This window comes from Macaca thibetana, chromosome 18, assembly GCF_024542745.1.
Source record: "Macaca thibetana thibetana isolate TM-01 chromosome 18, ASM2454274v1, whole genome shotgun sequence".
Lineage (NCBI taxonomy): Eukaryota > Metazoa > Chordata > Mammalia > Primates > Cercopithecidae > Macaca > Macaca thibetana.
Genome location: NC_065595.1, coordinates 29,658,933 through 29,678,453, shown reverse-complemented (window position 1 = coordinate 29,678,453; position 19,521 = coordinate 29,658,933). Strand labels below are relative to the sequence as shown.

At 36.9% G+C, this 19,521-nt stretch overlaps 1 protein-coding gene across 1 annotated transcript in view; it reads left to right on the top strand.

Moving 5' to 3' along the window:
- ME2 (malic enzyme 2) overlaps nucleotides 1-19,521 on the top strand; it is a 73,333-nt gene that overhangs the window by 38,711 nt on the left and 15,101 nt on the right. The window contains exons 6-13 of the mRNA XM_050767754.1: nucleotides 1,023-1,184; nucleotides 1,799-1,902; nucleotides 4,110-4,219; nucleotides 4,324-4,421; nucleotides 4,887-5,000; nucleotides 7,951-8,065; nucleotides 9,607-9,749; nucleotides 16,335-16,437. Of these exons, the coding sequence (XP_050623711.1) occupies nucleotides 1,023-1,184; nucleotides 1,799-1,902; nucleotides 4,110-4,219; nucleotides 4,324-4,421; nucleotides 4,887-5,000; nucleotides 7,951-8,065; nucleotides 9,607-9,749; nucleotides 16,335-16,437 (949 nt within the window). The remainder of the gene's footprint in view (nucleotides 1-1,022; nucleotides 1,185-1,798; nucleotides 1,903-4,109; nucleotides 4,220-4,323; nucleotides 4,422-4,886; nucleotides 5,001-7,950; nucleotides 8,066-9,606; nucleotides 9,750-16,334; nucleotides 16,438-19,521) is intronic.

Genomic DNA, 19,521 nt, shown 5'->3' with positions numbered 1-19,521 from the left:
TCGTTGTTGCTCTGATTTATTTTGCACTTATATACATGCAGATTTAGTGCTTTGCAGCTGAGGCGATGATAATAGTCGTAGTTATAAAATGGGCTACCGGTATAGAGTTTGACTCTGAGAAAGAAATTGGAGCTAGAATACAAGGTGAGCCCTGTCGGTATCAGCACCACTGGTGTCTCCTGCCCTCTCAATATCCTTTCCTATTTATCTAATATTATTCTAGGTAAAGAAAATACTTTAAAATACCATAAAAACTTTTGTTTATAATGGTGTTAGAAAAGTTTGATTATGCCTTTTTTTCTTTTAAATCTAAGATTGAGAACCTTAGCAAATATGAAAGTGTTAAATATAGCAAATATAAGCTCTGGCCTATTTAGTTATCTTTCATAAAGTGAAATGTAATAACTTATTTCAAGATTTTTGGGTAGGCTTTTGTAAATTTTATTATAGGCAACAATCTTACCTGCCTTTATACTCCTTTCCAAAATAAACGTTGATGAATGATCATTGGTTTGAATAATCTAGCAAAAATTTGGTCAAATAATTAAACTGACAGTATCATCTTAAGACCTTCCTTATAAGTAGGTATGTTTTTTTTTGTTCTAGACCTTTTCTTTTCCACAGTTGCTAAGGTTTTTCTTGTTTGGCCTAGGTTATTGTGTTGGAGTACCATACTGTTTATTTCTAAACTCTTATTTTTCTCTTATGGTAATCTCTCCATCTTGTTCATCTCTGCCATATTTAATCTTTCTGAAGATATTTAAGTTGGTCCTTTAGTCAGAAGAATTCTATTCCTAAACCGAAGTCAGAGGGAAATCAAATCTAGTTAATGTCTCATAATAGTCAGAAATCCTAGAATTTTAAGTATGGTTGATTGGTTTATATTGGAAATTAGCCAAGAAACAATTTTGTTTTTAAGAGCAAAGAGTAAATATATGTGAAGTGACTCAATCTTTTTAAAAATGCTTTTCTTTAGTGCCCCATTTTTGACAACTTTTAATTTGCATTTTTTTGTGTTTAAGGCTGTTGTAGTGACTGATGGAGAGAGAATTCTGGGTCTTGGAGATCTGGGTGTCTATGGAATGGGAATTCCAGTAGGAAAACTTTGTTTGTATACAGCTTGTGCAGGAATACAGCCTGATAGATGCCTGCCAGTGTGTATTGATGTGGGAACTGATAATATCGTGAGTAACATCATTTTCCCCCTTTATCTTCCTCCTGTATTTTTAAAAATTTGTATAGTATCCCTCTTTTGAAAATGATAATTTAAGAAGGGAAAGTTTTATGATTAAATGTTAGTTTTTTTCTTAAACTCCACTTTTAATATTTATATAAATAATAGTAAATTAAGTCTCTTAAAAGTTTCTTGGGCTGGGCATGGTGGCTTCTGCCTGTAATCCCAGCACTTTGGAAGGCCGAGGCGGGCAGATCACTGGAGGTCAGGAGTTTGAGACCAGCCCGGCCAACATGGTGAAACCCTGTCTCTACTAAAAATACAAAAAAAATTAGCCGTACGTGGTGGCACAAGCCTGTAATCCCAGCTACTTGGGAGGCTGAGGCAAGAGAATCGCTTGAGCCCAAAAGACGGAGGTTTCAGTGAGCCAGGATCATGCCATTGCACTCCAGCCTGGGTGACAAGAGTGAGACTGTCTCAAAAAAGAAAAAATAAAGTTTCTTGAAGGGCAATACATTTAAAAAATTGTATTAGTAATTTTTTATTTTGCAATTTTTATTGTATGTGTTTAAACTGATTATATAATATAAATTATTTTATTTTTACATTTGTTTTGTTTTGTAGGCACTCTTAAAAGACCCATTTTACATGGGCTTGTACCAGAAACGAGATCGCACACAACAGTATGATGACCTGATTGATGAGTTTATGAAAGCTATTACTGACAGGTATTTTTTAAAAGTTTGAGTATATGAAAGCACTTTTAATGGGGGTGGGGGCGGGGTAAAAACTAAAGTTTTGTTTTGTTTTCCTTTATTTCTTGTGAAGATAAGCAGGAGGCGATTAAATTTTTGAGAACTTTGTTCTACTGGCTGTCTCTGCCTGATTAGATGTGCTGATTTGAGGTGGTACCCATGGTCTGCCTTGCTTTCTTGAGTTACCTGACATTTTGAGGGAAGTCTGCCCTCACTGCTCCTGTCAAACCCTTACTGCTCAGTACCTTTTTCAGCCTTGACCTTGTGCTGCTTTCATATTTTAAGTTCTCTGACCATTTGGTCCTCCCACCTCTCTACCTCTTTGCAACATCGACTAAGGTTTTCCCACTTCTGTGTCCTTGGAACTCTCTCTTCTCTTGATTGCTAAACAGCTTCCTCCTAACTTGGTCTTCCTCCCACCTTTCTCTCTCTCTTTTTTTTTTTTTGTCATCTTCACAGGTTCTTGCTGTCTTATTAAATGTGGATAACCACCTAGTCCTCTTCTCTTTCAGCCATGATCAACTATGACCTTTATGCATGTTACTACTAAACCCATAAAAACCCATCTGTAGTGCCCCTGCTCTTCTGAGGCCTGCATTTCTAATAATCAGAATATTCCATCTGGATATTCTGTTGTGTGTGCATATTCATATCCCACACTGAACTCCTTTCCAAACAACCTATTTTCTGTATTCCCACCTTCTATTATTGGCAGTAACATTCATCCTATTGCCAAAACTTTGATCTTGGTGTTATCTTTGACCCTTCTGCCTTCTCCATCAGTCTCCCATGCAGTCAGATATTCCTCAAATTCAGTGGGTACTACCACTTAAATGTCTCTTGTTTTCCATTACCACAATCTTGCTCTCTCCTTATGTCTCTTCTGAAGTTTTCTAATTCTTCCTCTAGTTTCTCTCCTCTCCAGTTCATCTCCACCTTAATACCAGATTAATTGTTTTGAAACATGTACTTCATTATGTCATTCTTTTGCTTGAAATCTCTCATTGGTTTCCTATTGCCATAGGATAAAGTCAAACTCTTTACCTTAATGATCTAACCCTGGCCTACCTTTAAAATTGCTGGCATGTAGAAGGTATTTAAAAATTAATTCCTTTTCAGAGTCGAAGTTAACAAGTCTAAAACTGAACTTTACATCTTCCCGGAAATTGTCATCTCTCCTTCTTCCTCTCACTTTCCTACCTTGGACAACCAAATAGTATCTTCTTAGTTATCCCAGTTACCTTGACATTGTAACAGCTTCTTCCTCATTTCCCAGTTGATCCTTATCAATTTCTATTCATCCTAATAGCTCATAATTACTCCTTTTGCTTCCTGCACCTTCTGCTTCAGATCTCTTGTCTTCGTATCACAGTAGCCTCCTAGTTGCTTCTGCCACTCGCATCTCTCCCCACACCAGTATGTGCTACGTATCACTGGCAGGTTTATCCTTCCTAAAGGGAGTCATATGTGAATTTTTTCCTTTCTTGGCAGCCTTCACTGTGTCTACATGGGATGCAGAAGAAAGTCCCTCTTCTCTAATTTAGCATTAGAGATTCTCCCTTATTTGGTCCCAACCTGCATTAACCAACTTCTCCCTTATCTCTTAATGTAAACCATGAAATGTATAGCCAGACTGTTGAAAATTCAGGGTCACCCTAATAATAGCCTGCTTTTCTTTCTACCTCTTTACTTTTTGTTCTTTCAGGGCCCACCTCCTTTTCAAGCCTTCCCTTACTACTTAGCTCACCTAAACGATTGACATCTTTTGCTGAATGTCAGTGAACTCAAATAGCAATTATTTTTCAGTTACTTATTTAATATATACTTTCTTGTGTTGCTGTTTAACTATTAATGTAATGAGAATATGCATATCAAATATATATTTTTTGAGGTTCAGAGTCAAAGGAAGTGTCTCCTGGACACTTGAAAATAGTTTACATAGATTGATATCCCATGGGTTTATCATGGTGCCACGTTCTTTTTAAACACCTCATACTTTTTTTATTGAATAATTTCTACATTTTGGATCTAGTCTTTTACAGGCTCTAAAATTTTTCAGATGGCCTTAATTGAATTAACATAATACATTATTTTGGAATGCTATTGTAGGGAATATTAGGTGGAAAGATGTTTAATAGTATTATTTTCATCACAACTATTGTGGGTTTTGCTGTTTTTAGATATGGCCGGAACACACTCATTCAGTTCGAAGACTTTGGAAATCATAATGCGTTCAGATTTTTGAGAAAGTACCGAGAAAAATATTGTACTTTCAATGATGATATTCAAGGTAAAGCAAAAAAAAAAAAAAAACTTTAGGGTTTGGATTCCTACTTTTTAAACATTTTTAATGTGCCCATTTTTTATTTGTAAAACTCTTTGTTTTTCTTATAGGGACAGCTGCAGTAGCTCTAGCAGGTCTTCTTGCAGCACAAAAAGTTATTAGTAAACCAATCTCCGAACACAAAATCTTATTCCTTGGAGCAGGAGAGGTAAGTTTTGTAGGCTTTTTAAAACTTAAGCCATCCTCTCTTCTAGAATTGGAAAATGGGCAGAATATTGATATTTATAAAAGAGCATAATGACCCTGTAATTTTGTTGAGATAGAGGGTATGAAATCAAGACTTCTTCTGTAAAACAGGTAATTTAAAATGTGTTTAGAGAGAATATCACAAATAATTTTTGTTTGATTCGTAAGGGAAAAATAAACCAAATAGTTCTTATTATAGCATATAAGTTTGCTATTTAGAAGGCTATTAGGGGATGTATGTTTTGACTAGTACACAGTTTGGTACTTTTTGTAATGTTGGTTTTCATCAAATATGTTGTGATTCTTTAGCATATAGCATATATATAAGATTATATAAGATTATATGCTATATAATCTTCATATATAAAGTAATTCAAGCATTGCATCATACTCTAGTATATATTGAAATTTATGTTTTGTTGAACAGGCTGCTCTTGGAATTGCAAATCTTATAGTTATGTCTATGGTAGAAAATGGCCTGTCAGAACAAGAGGCACAAAAGAAAATCTGGATGTTTGACAAGTATGGTTTATTAGTTAAGGTAAGGTATTTAAAATTTGGAGAAGCAAAAGAGTGTATTATATTTTTAGTTGGATTTTAAAAATATTATTCCTTAAAATCTTATTTCTCATTGGAGTCTCCAAATTATACCAATTGGGACCTTCCGTTCTCTTTTTAACAAATGTCCCCAGTCTTGTTGTCTTTTACAAAGACTCCTGCTTCATATTTAATTAATCTGTATGTTGGCATCAGACTTACTCTTTCTTGCTTTGTTCTCTTGCTCTTAAGAGATCAAATGGCCATTGTACAAGTATGATTGTGTTTGACACTCTTAAAACTAGGTTTTTAATAGGAACTGAGAATTTCCTGATTAAATTACAGTATTGCAGAACTTTTGATATTTGAGCAGAATTTTTTTTTTTTTTAATTTTCTTAATTTTTTTTGTTGGGGGGGAAGGGGGATGAAGTCTCTCTCTGTCACCCAGGCTGGAGTGCAGTGGTGCGATCTCACCTCACTGCAACTTCTGCCTCCTGGGTTCAAGTGATTCTCCTGCCTGAGCCTCCTGAGGCCACTGTGCCTAGCCATGAGCAGAAATTCTTAACCCTTTGGAGATGATAAGCCCCTGAAGCAATCTAGTAAAAATCTATGGACCCTTTCCCCAGGAAAAAAGCATGTGCTCCTGAAACCAATTTATGGATAATAAAGAGCTTATCTCCCAGATTAACTTAGTACCTTTGGGCCTGACTATCTTTGTTGGCATTGATTACCATTTTCACTAGCTTAAGAATGTCATATATCTTCTACTGTGTAACACATTGAAATATAAGTAACTGTTTCATAAACCAATCCAGTACACAATGCTATTATATTTTTGTATGTACACATTAAAATATAATGGTATAGCTGTTCCTTGGCATTTATGTCTGTGGAGCAAGCTATCTAAATGTACTTTACTCCAGTTCTAAAATCTTTTCTTCTTAATTAGAACGAGTATTCTATTAGTACAAAAAATAAAATGAAAAATTGACGTATGTGAATGAAAAATCTTGAGTGCTTAAACTACATGTAATTTAAAATGTAATAGTAGTTATATATCAGACATTGTTATAAGACTTTACATGTATTATCTTCTTTAATCATCTCAAAAACCCCTGTGAAGTTTTACAAATGAAGAAACAGTTTAAAAGGTCAAGGGAGTTATCCAAAGTCATCAGCTTATAAGTGACGGAGGCAGGATTCGAAACCAAGTATCCTGACTGTGAAGTCTGTGCTCTGAATAATTAAACTGTGCTGCCTCCCAAAGAGGCTGTAACTACCATATTTAACTACCATATTTACTAGTATGTAAGGCACAAGGATAAAACATCACATATTTAGAAGGCTATTGGGGGATGTATGTTTTGACTAGTACACAGTTTAGTTTGGTACTTTTTGTAATGTTGGTTTTCATCAAATATGTTGTGATTCTTTAGCTTATTGGTAGGTCAGGTCTAACACGGTATTGGTAGCTACAATGTGTTTACTTAGCACAAAGTGAGAACCCTGTCCATCTCCATATTCATTATCAGATTATATATTTCTTTTCCAGTGTGCAGGTAGCTTGGCCTATGGGCATTAGGCTTCCAGTGTCTCCTGGTGACCCTAAACACTGCCCTTCATTTTGAAACTTTGAAAACAGTGACTTCTTATGTCACTGTTTGCTCAGCCTGGTTTTCTGAGCTGACTGATGATAGTGTGCTGCTTTTCTAGCCCCTGCAGTCTGGGGTTATCTTGGAGTTCTGATGGAAACACACTTTTTCAGGAGAAGTCTTCTTTTTTACCAAAATAAGAATATGAACTTCTCAGGTGGTTTTTGCATTCAGTATGTTTTTGTCTGCCTCAGATCTTTGAGAAACTCTTCCTTGTTCTAGTCTGTCAGTGGTATCTCTTCTGGCTTTGTGGCACTACTAAGAATTTAACGTTTATGGTTTTTGACCTGGGATTTGGAAAAGAAAGCATGTCTCTTCATTCAGCCATCTTTAACCAGAATTCCCTGTTCCTCTTGTTTCTGAACTCTTGGTAGTACAAGTCCGTGGTGGCTGTCTGCAATTCTGAAATCCTAAAGGCCTTGAAATTCCAAAATTTTTTCCGAAATTTATTTTGGTGACCAATCTGATTGCCCTGAACTTACCTAGTAGCAAAACCTGACTCACACTACAAAGAAGCTCTTGGTAATCTTAACCTTTTGTACTTGATGTGACTATTCGTAAGTTTGTTCAGTTGTGGAGTATCTGTTGGGAGGGAGAATATGTAATATTTGATATATGCCATATTGTATTTCTAAAATATGAAAAATTCTCAGCCAGGAGTGGTGGCTCATGCCTGTGGTGGCTCAGCTTCCCACTTTGGGAAGCTGAGGTGGACGGATAGCTTGAGCCCAGGAGTTTGAGACCAGCCTGGGCAACATGGAAAAACCCCATCTCTACAAAAAAAATTAGCCAGGCATGGTGGTGTGCGCCTGTAGTTCCTAAACTATAAGTAGTTTAGTGTACCTAAACCACTCTGGAGGTTGAGGTGGGAGGATCACCTGAGCCCAGGGAGGTAGAGGCTACTACTGCACTCAAGTCTGGGTGACAGAGTGGTACCCCATCTCAAACCAACCAAATTAAATTAAAATGAAAAATTCCTAATTCCAAAACTCATCTACCTCAGATAAAGGATTGTAGGCTTTTGTGCCATATTGGACTTAGGAAGACCTCATAGAGTAAATGCATTTTTTAGAGGAACCAGAAAGTTTCTAGGAATAATGGGAGATTGGATTTTTGTTTTATATTTGAGTTTATGGACATGATGAAGATAGAATTGGAAGATACAGGTTGAAGAGGAAAGTAAATGAAAATGAGAAGACATTTCTATTGTAGAAACAATGTGTAACTCATAATGATGTCTTTTTATTTCATCCTTAACATGCGTTGACTAAAAAAATACTGTATTTTATCTCAAAATTTAGGGGCGGAAAGCAAAAATAGATAGTTATCAGGAACCATTTACTCACCCAGTCCCAGAGAGCATACCTGATACTTTTGAAGATGCAGTGAATATACTGAAGCCTTCAACTATAATCGGTAGGTAAAGTTATTCTGTTAAATAATTTTGCTTCCTAACTGTATGTTGCCAGTCATAATTACCATGTAGGATTACTAAAAATGAGTTGGCAGTTTTATGTTTTACCTAGATTTCAGCTTGTACAATGTTTTTCTATGATAACTTTTTGGTTACCATGCATGAAATTCAGTTACCAGATGTTGCTTTATACTTTTAGGTCCTAGACACTGTGCAGTCGATCATGCTTTGCTTTTAGAGTTGGTATGACTGTTGGACTCAAAACATGAAAAAGACCAAAGCCATTTGCAGATTTTACCAGGGAAATTCTGTGCAGACTCAAAGTTTTCGTGGGCAACAAAGCTGAAAACTTTGAGTGTGACATTGCATAGCTGCCATCAGACTATGCCATCATGGCATTACCTTCTCAGCAGAAAATGTAAAAATGTTTAAAAGAGGAGCTATTTAATTTTCTATATAGCTGTAAGTTGTTTTGTTTTTTTTTTTCTTTTCTTTTTTTTTTTTTTTTTTGAGATGGAGTCTCGCTCTATCGCTCAGGCTGGAGTTGGCTCACTGTAACCTCTGCCTCCCAGGTTCAAGTGATTCTCTTGCCCCAGCCTCACAATTAGCTGGGATTACAGGTGCTTGCCACCATGCCCGGCTAATTTTTGTAATTTTAGTAGAGATGGGGTTTCACCATGTTGACCAGGCTGGTCTCGAACTCCTGACCTCAGGTGATCCACCTGCCTCGGTGGGTGAGACTCCATCTCAAAAAATAAATAAATAAAAATAAACAACTCCCCATTTTCCCCACCCCCCACCCCCTAACAACCACCATTCTACTTTTCGTCTCTATTAATTTAACTACCTCATATAAATGGAATAACATGGTATTTTTCTCTTTGTGACCAGCTTATTTTATTTAGCATAATGTCAAGTTTCATCCATGTGGTAGGTAGCAAGTTTTATCTTCCTAATTAGAGTGATGAAGATAGTTGTATACTCTTTTTAAAAATTGGCTGGGCATGGTGCCTCACGTAATTCCAGCACTTTGGGAGGCCGAGGCAGCAGATCACCTGAGGTCAGGAGTTTGAGACTAGCCTGGCCAATGTGGCGAAACCCCGTCTCTGCTGAAAATACAAAAATTAGCCAGGTGTGGTGGCACACACCTTTAATCCCAGCTACCTGGGAAGGTGAGGCATGAGAATCACTTGAACCCAGGAGGGGGAGGTTGCAGTGAGCTGAGATTGTGCCACTACACTCCAGTCTGGGTGACAGAGCGAGACTCTGTCTCAAAAAACAAAAAGTTAAAAGAATAAAATTTCTCATAATTTACTGTGTGTATAGTAGACAATAAATATTTAAGTGAGAACTTTCAGCATCTTGTTTTTTCTTTTCAGATTTGAGATTGCGTTCTCATAGATTTTGCATTGCTGAGATAGTGCTGTCTTTGTGATGAGATATTACCTGTGTTTTTGTTATTGCAGGCCTATTGTAGAAATGCTATTGATAAGCATTGCTTTTATACCTATAATGAAGTTGCTGTTTTTCCCTCTTACTACAGGAGTTGCAGGTGCTGGCCGTCTTTTCACTCCTGATGTAATCAGAGCCATGGCCTCTATCAATGAAAGGCCTGTAATATTTGCATTAAGTAATCCTACAGCACAGGCAGAGTGCACGGCTGAAGAAGCATATACACTTACAGAGGTATTACTAATCACATGAATTGATATGTGTATTATTTTCCCTCCACTAGCTTATTAGTTATATATTCTTACACAGTTGTTCTAGTGGTTTCCCTAGAGATTACAGCATGCATCTATGGATGATCAAAGTCTGATATAAATCATTGCTTATGCCAATTATGGGAAACAGGTACTTTATAACTCCATTGAAATGCTCTCACACTGTTTGCATTATTGTTGCAAATTTTAATTTTCTATGTATTTTGAACCCAAAATACATGATTGTTATATTTTACAAAAATTATTCAGATTTACCTACATTTTAATTTATTTATTACTATTCTTCCTGCAAGTCTGCTTCTACCTAGGACCATTTTCCTTCTACCAGAAGAATTCCTTTATTTAAGTGTAGATCTAATGAATTCTCTTGGTAATTTGTTTTGCCTTCATTTTGAAGGATATTTTCACTGTGCATAGAAGTAAAAGTTGGTAAATACTTGAGCATTTTGAAGATATTTTACTGTTTTCTGACTTTTGTTTTGTTTTTGATGACATATCATTGTCTTAGGTTTTTAACAGTTTGACTACGGCAGACCTTTGGGTGGCTTTCTTTGTATTTATTCCATATGGGGATTATACTGCTTCTGAATCTGTGGCTTGATGTCTGTTTTTGGTTTTTGTTTTTTCTGTTTTGAAAAAATACCAGCCAGTATCTCTGCTTTGGCCACATTCTCTTTCTCCTCTTATGGGACTCTAACTATATGGTCAGAGATATATCTCACATATCTTTTACACTGTTTTCTATATATATTATCCCTCTTGCTCTCTGTGTTTCAATCTGGTGATTTCCTTTGGCCCTATCTTCCAGTTTGCAGATTCTGTGTTCAGCTGTGCTCATCTGTTGTTAGGTTCTTAATTTTAGTTACTGTGTTTTTTTCATTTGTAGAATTTCTGTTTTATCTGTATAGTAATTTATTAATTTAGTAACAGACTTAAAATCATGTACTGTAGAAACAATCAATTTCTAAATATTGCCTTTTTGTACTTACATTTCATGAAACATTTCTTTTTACTCTCTTCAAATGTGTCATCACCATCAGTGTTTGTCTTTTCTAGGGCTGTTTTTTTTTGAGTCATCTGACAGCTGTGGAGAACAAATTTTTATTTACATCCAAACTGTTTAAGATTGACTACTTTTAGATCTTTGACACTAGCATGGGTTATAGCCCAATTAGAAATATCTGCCTATAAATCACTTGACATTTGGGTTTTTTTCCTACCAGTCTGTAAGGATGTAGTTTTAATCTCCACAATTACTTTCTATATTGTTCTGGTAAGTGATCTAACTGGCTCTAGGAAGTGATTTTTAAAGGCTTGTTTACAATGATGTCTAGCAACTGTAATTGCTAGATTACATCCTTGAGATTAAGTAATAAATCTGTGATACATTTTTTAATCTTCACTCCTTTAAAAAAAAGATTTTTATAATAGAAAAATATTATAGTATATGTCTTAAAAGCTAAGGATTCTTTTAAAAATATAACCACAGGGCCAGGCATGGTGGCTCACGCCTGTAATCCCAGCACTTTGGGAGGCTGAAGCAGGCGGATCACGAGGTCAGGAGATTGAGACCATCCTGGCTAACACGGTGAAACCCTGTCTCTACTAAAAATAAAAAAAAAATTAGCCGGACGTAGTGGTGGGTGCCTGTAGTCCTAGCTACTCGGGAGGCTGAGGCAGGTGAATGGCGTGAACCCAGGAGGCAGAGCGTGCAGTGACCTGAGATCGCGCCACTGCACTACAGCCTGGGCGACAGAGCGAGACTCTATCTCAAAAATATATAAATATACATACACACACATATGTGTATGTATATATGTGTGTGTGTATATATATGTATAACCACAGTACTGTTATACCTTATAATTTGAACAATAATTATATCTTGTCATTTAATTTTTTTTTTTTTTTTTTTTTTTTTGAGACAGGGTCTCCCTTGGTCGCCCAGGCTGGAGTGTAGTGGCACAATCATAGCTCACTGCAGACTCCAATTCCTGGCTCAAGTAATCCTCTTGCCTCAACTTCCTCTCTAGCTGGGACTACAGGCAAGCACCACCATACCCAGCTAATTTTTTAATTTTTATTTTTGTAGAAACAAGGTCTTGCTTTGTTGGCCAGGCTGGTCTCAAATTGCTGACCTCAAGTGATCTCCCTGCCTCAGCCTCCCACAGTGCTGGGATTACAGACATGAGCCACTGTGTCCCACCTAATTTCTTGAATATATGAATTACAATTAAAATTTTCTGATGGTAACAAATATCTCACCCATTTTTATTATCTATCTTTTGTTCTGTCTTGGTTATCAGGTTTGTTTATGAGGCTAATTTGTACTTTGTTTTTTGTTTTGTTTTTTTGTTTGTTTGTTTTGTTTTTCACCTGCCTCAGCCCCCCGAGTAGCTGGGCCCCTGCCACCATGCCCAGCTAATTTTTTTGTATTTTTAATAGAGACGGGGTTTCACCATGTTAGCCAGGATGGTCTCGATCTCCTGACGTCATGATCTGCCTGCCTTGGCCTCCCAAAGTGCTGGGATTACAGGCGTGAGCCCCCGCACCTAGCCTGTTTTTGTTTTTTTTTAATTGAGTGATGGATAGTGTAGAAAAAGAACTACAGCAATAATTTAAGGCTGAGGATAAAGTTATCTTTGGAGAAAGGGACTTTACTTTTTCGAGTAGATCACCATAATCCAGTCAGGATGTGGTCCACATGAGACCTGGGGTATTTCCAGTTTGCCCTTTCTCCTGGTATCCACTGCTTTGTGTATGAATCATCAAAAGTCCTGAGGTATTTATCAGCACCTCTCATCCTTAATGGTCCCTGAACATCCATTTTCCTCTCTGTCATCATGAGACTTTGGGTAGCTTTGCTGTTCAGGGTCTCAGCCACAGCTTTTGATTTGGAAATCAGCAGTCATCTTGAGGGGAAGAGCTTCAAATGCTAGGCTCCTATATCTTGCTTCCCTCTTCTCTTGGATCTTGGAAACCACTCTTCCCCAACACCAAACTCTCACTATCTTGTTAGGTCTCTACTTCCTTACAAAAATTTTTAAAAATGTATTTTATCTGGTTTTTAAAATTGTAACCAGAGGAAAAATTGGTATGAAATAACCCAGAAAATCATTGCCAAAGCAGAACTCTCAGCATACTCTTGATATATTTGGCATTCTCTTTTTCCCATTGTTGAACACTGTGTAGGCCAGGCACAGTGGTTCATGCCTATAATCCCAGCACTTTGGGAGGCCGAGGTGGGCAGATCACTTGAGGCCAGGAGTTCAAGATCAGCCTGGCCAACATGGTGAAACCCTGTCTCTACTAAAAATACAAAAAAATTAGCCAGATGTGGTGGCTCACGTCTGTAGTCCCAGCTACCTAGGAGGCTGAGGCTGGAGAATAGTCTGAACCCAGGAGGCAGAGGCTGTGTGAGCCGAGATCATGCCACTGCACTCCAGCCTGGGCAACAGAGCAAGTGTCTCAAAAAAAAAAAAAAAAAAAACTTTATGTTGACACATGTATTCTCTCAAAATTCTTTTGCTTCCATATGGCCACTCTGTTAGTCAAAATAAATTCTCGTGACGAATAAATTCTCGTGACGTGACTGTTGGTTTCCAACTGATATAATAATTATTGAAATCTCTTCTTCTAAATAAATCACAGAATCATCATACAGATATTTAAAAATTAGTCTCTTTAGTATACTGTCTTATCTTTTTATTACTTTTAGTTTGATTGCCTGTCCTCTTCACCAGGCTTCACCAATCATTACTTAAAACTAATGATTATTGCTCCCCAAATTAAATCTTAGTCATCTACAATGACTATTTGGTAAGTATATTAAATGCATCATGGATCATTGACATTTCCAAAATATAAAAAATTTAAGTATTTTGAGCAGTAGTAGTGTATCACCAGAAGACTGCTCATTTAAGAATTTTATTTTTTGAATAAATATTGTAATAAATGTACATTATTGGAATACATAAAAATTCCCCAAGGAGACTAGTTTGATATACTGTATTTCATCAGTTTTAAGATCAAGGATCACTTGAGCCCATGAGTTTGAGACCAGCCTGGGCAACATAGCGAAACCCTGTCTGTATAAAAAATTTAAAAATTAGCTGGGCATGGTGATGCACACCTGTGGTCTTAGCTACTTGGGAAGCTGAGGTGGGAGGATTGCTTGAGTCCAGGAGGTTGAGGCTGTAGTGAGCTGTGATTGTGCCACTGCACTCCAGCCTGGGCAACAGAATGAGACCCTGTCTCAAAAAAAGTAATAATAAAAAGAGCATTGTGTCATAGTTTACTTTTACATAAATTATTTCTTAGTGTTACATGAAATAATGGCATAGAATTTTGAGTAGTCATCACCTGTTAAATTTTTAGTCCCCTTTTGTTTTCACTGTGGAGATGTTACTCCAACACCCTTTGCTGCTCAGCGAGAAAAATACTTAAAAAGAAAAATCTTCATAGTTGAATTGTCAGCTGCTTACATAGGGCAACTTGGACTTCAGAATAAGAATATACTATTATTAAAACCTGGCCACGTTTAAGCCATGGATTAATTATTGGGTTAAATGGGCAGGGGAGGCAGGGATAATGACCTGGAGAACGTGAACTGCTATAGAATGTTGTCATTATTGAAGAGATTCCCAAGACCTGTCTTTTTTTTTTTTTTGAGACGGAGTCTCGCTCTGTTGCCTAGGCTGGAGTGCAGTGGCATGATCTCATCTCAGCTCATTGCAAGCTCCACCTCCTGGGTTCATGACATTCTCCTGCCTCAGCTTCCTGAGTAGCTGGGACTACAGGTGTCCGCCACCAGGCCTGGCTAATTTTTTGTATTTTTAGTAGAGACGGGGTTTCACCGTGTTAGCCAGGATGGTCTCGATCTCCTGACGTCATGATCCACCCACCTCAGCCTCCCAAAGTACAGGGATTACAGGTGTGAGCCACTGTGCCTGGCCAACCAAAATCTTTCTGAATTTCCAAACTTAACTGATACCATGAGAACATTTTTTCCATGACGTGCTATATTGTATAATCTACCTTATAAGACTATTAAAATTAATGGTGCCAGAAAAATAAGTATGTGCTTATTGTGATAACATGTATGACATTAACCATGAACTAACCTTAATCGTCAAAGAAACAAAATTTTTAGTCATAAGTAATGTTTGGAACAGATAGAGAATTGTAATAGCTATCCATAGAACAGGTAGAAAATGATAAAACAATATAGAGTTGCAAGTCTAAGATAGTCAGCTGTGCCCTACTAGCATAGTTAGCTTGCTTCTACTCTTAAACCTTGTATCATTTTGAAATGGAAAGTATTTCCTGTAAAAGTAATGCTTACTCTGCATTGTTGACCTTCAGATTACCTGGATTCAAATTCTTGAATGTTAAATCCACTAAAGCCAAGGGTCTACAATACTATAAAGAATAATAATACAATTAATTATCTTAGAAATACTGAATATGCCAGTAACATTTATTATATGCCATTATAGAGCATAGTATCAAAATTGGATAGATGTGACAAATTTGGAGAAGTATTCTTCTTTAACAAGGCATCAGGCCATTTGTTTTCCTGGAGTGATACTATGGTCATGCCATATGCCTGTGTTATAAACTGCCTACTGCTGGGTATTACAGCATCATTGAAAACCTGTGGCTGTGGAGTTACAAAAAAATCTAGATTAAGATTTAACTACTACAGTTTTGATGTGTGACTTTTGACAAAGTATTTGAAAATAGCCTTAGTTTTCTGATTTTTTAAAATTAGTGAAATGGAGATGATGATGAAGTTTTCATGATGGCAGATTAACTGAGTTAACACATATAAAGTACTTGGTTATTAGTTTTAGCAGTTATACAGTAAATGACGGCCATTTGTTTTGGTATTTCCCCTTCATTCATAGGTGTTTATATTGGTCTTTATAATATGGAATGATATTTATTGGCTATCTACATTTTAAATTTCTTTTTTTTTTTTTTTTTTTTTTTTTTTGAGATGGAGTCTTGATCTGTTGCTCAGACTGGAGTGCAGTGGCATGATATCGGCTCACTGCAACCTCTTCCTCCCAGGTTCAAGTGATTCTCCACCTGAGTAGCTGAGATTACAATAGGCATGGGCCAACACACCCAGCTAATTTTTTGTATTTTTAGTAGAGATAGGGTTTCACTATGTTGGCCAGGCAGTCTCAAACTCCTGGCCTCCAGTGATCTGCCCACCTCAGCCTCCCAAAGTGCTGGGACTGCAGGTGTAAGCCGCTGTGCCTGGCCTTAAATTTCTTAAAAATAAGTGTCTGGTTTTTAAATTTTTAGTAATAAATGATGTTTAACTTTATTAATTATTTATTGAATGTATACTACACATAAAACAAACCTCATTCTAACAAAGGATTGTAATGAAAAGATTGTTATATAGTATATTATGCTTTGTTTCCAAGTAATATATTGGTCTACTTTACTCCAGGACTTGATTTTGTATGAATTCACCCCAATTTTGTCATCCACAGAAAATAACAAAATTGAAGTTATTCCATCTTCTTAACAGGGCAGGTGTTTGTTTGCCAGTGGCAGTCCATTTGGGCCAGTGAAACTCACAGATGGGCGAGTCTTTACACCAGGTCAAGGAAACAATGTATATATTTTTCCAGGTAAATGCTGTCATTATTTATGTTATAGAGCAATAGTTAATTATGTAAAAATACTTAATGGAATTCTTTGGAATGGAAGATTAAAATGAGCAACAGTATTAGAGAATTTTAGTATAAATGTACAAGGAAACTGAAGGAATTCATTGAATTCAGCATGCTCCATTTTCTCTGAAAATTTATTCATATTGTTAATTAAATTTGTTTTTATTATAGAAATAATGTATTACATGATTTGTAAAAGTGCAGAGGAACAGAATGGCACAAAATTCTGTAACCCTCTCTATCTCCCCTTGGTGTACCTCCTTAATCATACTTCCCAGAACCGTTGTCAGTAATTTGCTGGGAGTTTTTCTGGTGGTTACCATCGTGACTGATAGCTTTGTCTCCCAGGTTCAAGCAATTCCCCTGCCTCAGCCTTCTGAGTATCTGGGACTACAGGCATGCACCACCACACCTGGCTAATTTTTGTATTTTTAGTAGAGATGGTGTTTCACCGTGTTGGCCAGACTGGTCTTGAAATCCTGACCTCAGATGTTCCGCCCATCCCAAAGTGCTGGGATTACAGGTGTGAGCCACCACGCCCGGCCAGGTGTTCTCATTTTTTAAGATACAACCACTATACTGGTATCACACCAAAGGAAATTAATAATAACTGCTTAATATCATTTATTATTAACTCAGTTCAACAACTTATTTTTATTCCCAATACCTTTTTTTTAATTTTAGAATTGCTCTTTCTAAATAACTACTTTAAAAATAAAAATGGCTACAGTATTCTTTCAGCTTTTTCTGGAGAATTATTGGGATACCTTTTAATATTTCTTCCTTTGTGCTGTATTTTCCATAAATTTCTGGTAATCCTCAGTTGTCTCTTTCTTTTAAGCAAGACTATATTGAGTAAAACAGGAATTTTGTATGATTTTCTTTTGCACTTGTGTCTTTTTTCTTCTGGTAGGTCTTTCCCTGACTAGCTGACAGCAGGCTCTAATTAAGATATGACAAGTAGTCTTATAGTTTATATAGGCTGGCATCAGGCAAGCATGTATAACTATTGTCAGAGTAAAGAAGGTATTTAGTCTGTGAATATCCTAGTGCTTTTCTATATTTTTCTCCTTTTTTTTGCCCCTCATGTTTTCCTGTTATCTCTTGAGACCTAACTTCTATAATAGAAACTGTCCCGTCATCCATGATCTCTTTCTAGAACTTGATAATGTTCAAAATCAATATGTTCTATTCAGTAACATTTCTATGGCCTAAAAGGCATGAGGGCAGGAAAGGCAATAATTTTCTGCTGATTTTAACAAAGCTATTTTTTTTAACTTTTTTTTTTTAGTTTCAGGGGTACATATGAAGGTTTGTTAGGTAAATTGTGTGTTGCAGGGGAGTTCACGTATAGATTATTTCGTCGCCTGGGTAATAAGCATGGTACCCGATAGGTAGTTTTTTGATCCTTACCCTCTTCCCGCCCTCTACCCTTAAGTAGGCCCCAGTGTCTGTTGTTCCCTTCTTTGTGTCCATGAGTTCTTATCACTTAGCTCCATGTATAAGTGAGAACATATGGTATTTGGTTTTCTGTTCCTGTGTTAGTTCACTTAGGATAATAGCCTCCAGCTCCGTGCATGTTACTGCAAAGGACGTGATCTCATTCATTTTTATGGCTGCATAGGATTTTTTTTTATTTATATACATGGTGTGTATGTGCCACGTTTTCTTTATCCATTTTACCATTGATGGGCATTTAGGTTAATTCTGTGTCTTTGCTATTGTGAATAGTGCTACAGTGAACATACACATGCATGTGTCTTTATGGTAGAATGATTTATATTCCTTTGAGTAATACCCAATAATAGGGTTGCTGAGTCGAATGGTTGTTCTAAGTTCAGCAAAACCGTTTTTTATATCATATCTGAGTATTAAGGAATTTAGCAGTTGATTATTTTTATGTAACCCTTTAAAGTCCTAACTTTAATAACAGGGATACCATAAACATGGACATTAAAAATGACCTGGCCAGGCATGGTGGCTTTCACCTGTAATCCCAACATTGTGGGAGGCTGAGGCAGGAGGATTGCTTGAGGCCAGGAGTTTGAGACCAGCCTGGGCAACATAGTGAGACCTTGTTTCTTCCAAAAGTTAAAAAAATTAGCCAGGTGTGGTGGTGCACGCCCCTAATCCCAGCTAGGCAGGAGGCTGAGGTGGAAGGATCACATGAGCCTGGGAGGTCCAGGCTGCAGTGAGCCATCATCATGCCAGTGCACTCCAGGCTGGGCAACAAAATGAGACTGTCTCAAAAAAATAAAATAAAATGACCTGGCATTTGAGGTAGAAATGAGCCTAAAAATAGGAGGATTGGCTGAAAGTCTGTTTATAAAGCAACTTAAAAAAAACTGTTAATATTTGAATGACCTAGTTCAGCAACTGTAACAACTGGATGAAATTTTTTTTTAAGACCATAAAAGGGTCAAAGGGATAAGATACTGACTCTAATGGAATATTGGGGAATTCTGGACCAAGGTTAGGGAGGGAACTAAGGCACAGAGCCAGCTTTTGAAGCCAGTTTTACAGTGGAAACACAGACCAGGAAGAAAGTGGCTAAGAGGTACAGCTGTGCTTTTCATGGAAGGTGGACAAGATCAGCACCATGTCCAAGTCTGGCACCACCTCCCACTCTGGACTGAAACCCTAAAGTGCTGTACCTTGGATTGGGGGTATAGTTTGCAGCAGCAATGGGTGATTTAGAAAACCTCAGGCCTCTGTTCGAGACTGCCAGTGCCCACAAGCGCCCAGCAGAAGCAAATAAAAATTTCTCTGAAATCAGATAATACTATCCTAGTCCTCAAATTATTTTTATAAATTTTCAAGTACAACCTAAGTGGAAAAATAAAAAAAGATAATGAGGCACATAAAGAGACATAACAACAGAAGCCAAAACCAATGAAAACAAGAAAAACAGACATACTGAAACCCTAGATATAACACAAACGCTATGAAACAAATATGCTTATTATATTTATAGAGATAAAAGCCAATCTTGAAAACTTAGACAAGTACCATTAAATTCTAAAATTGAAAAATGTAGTAATC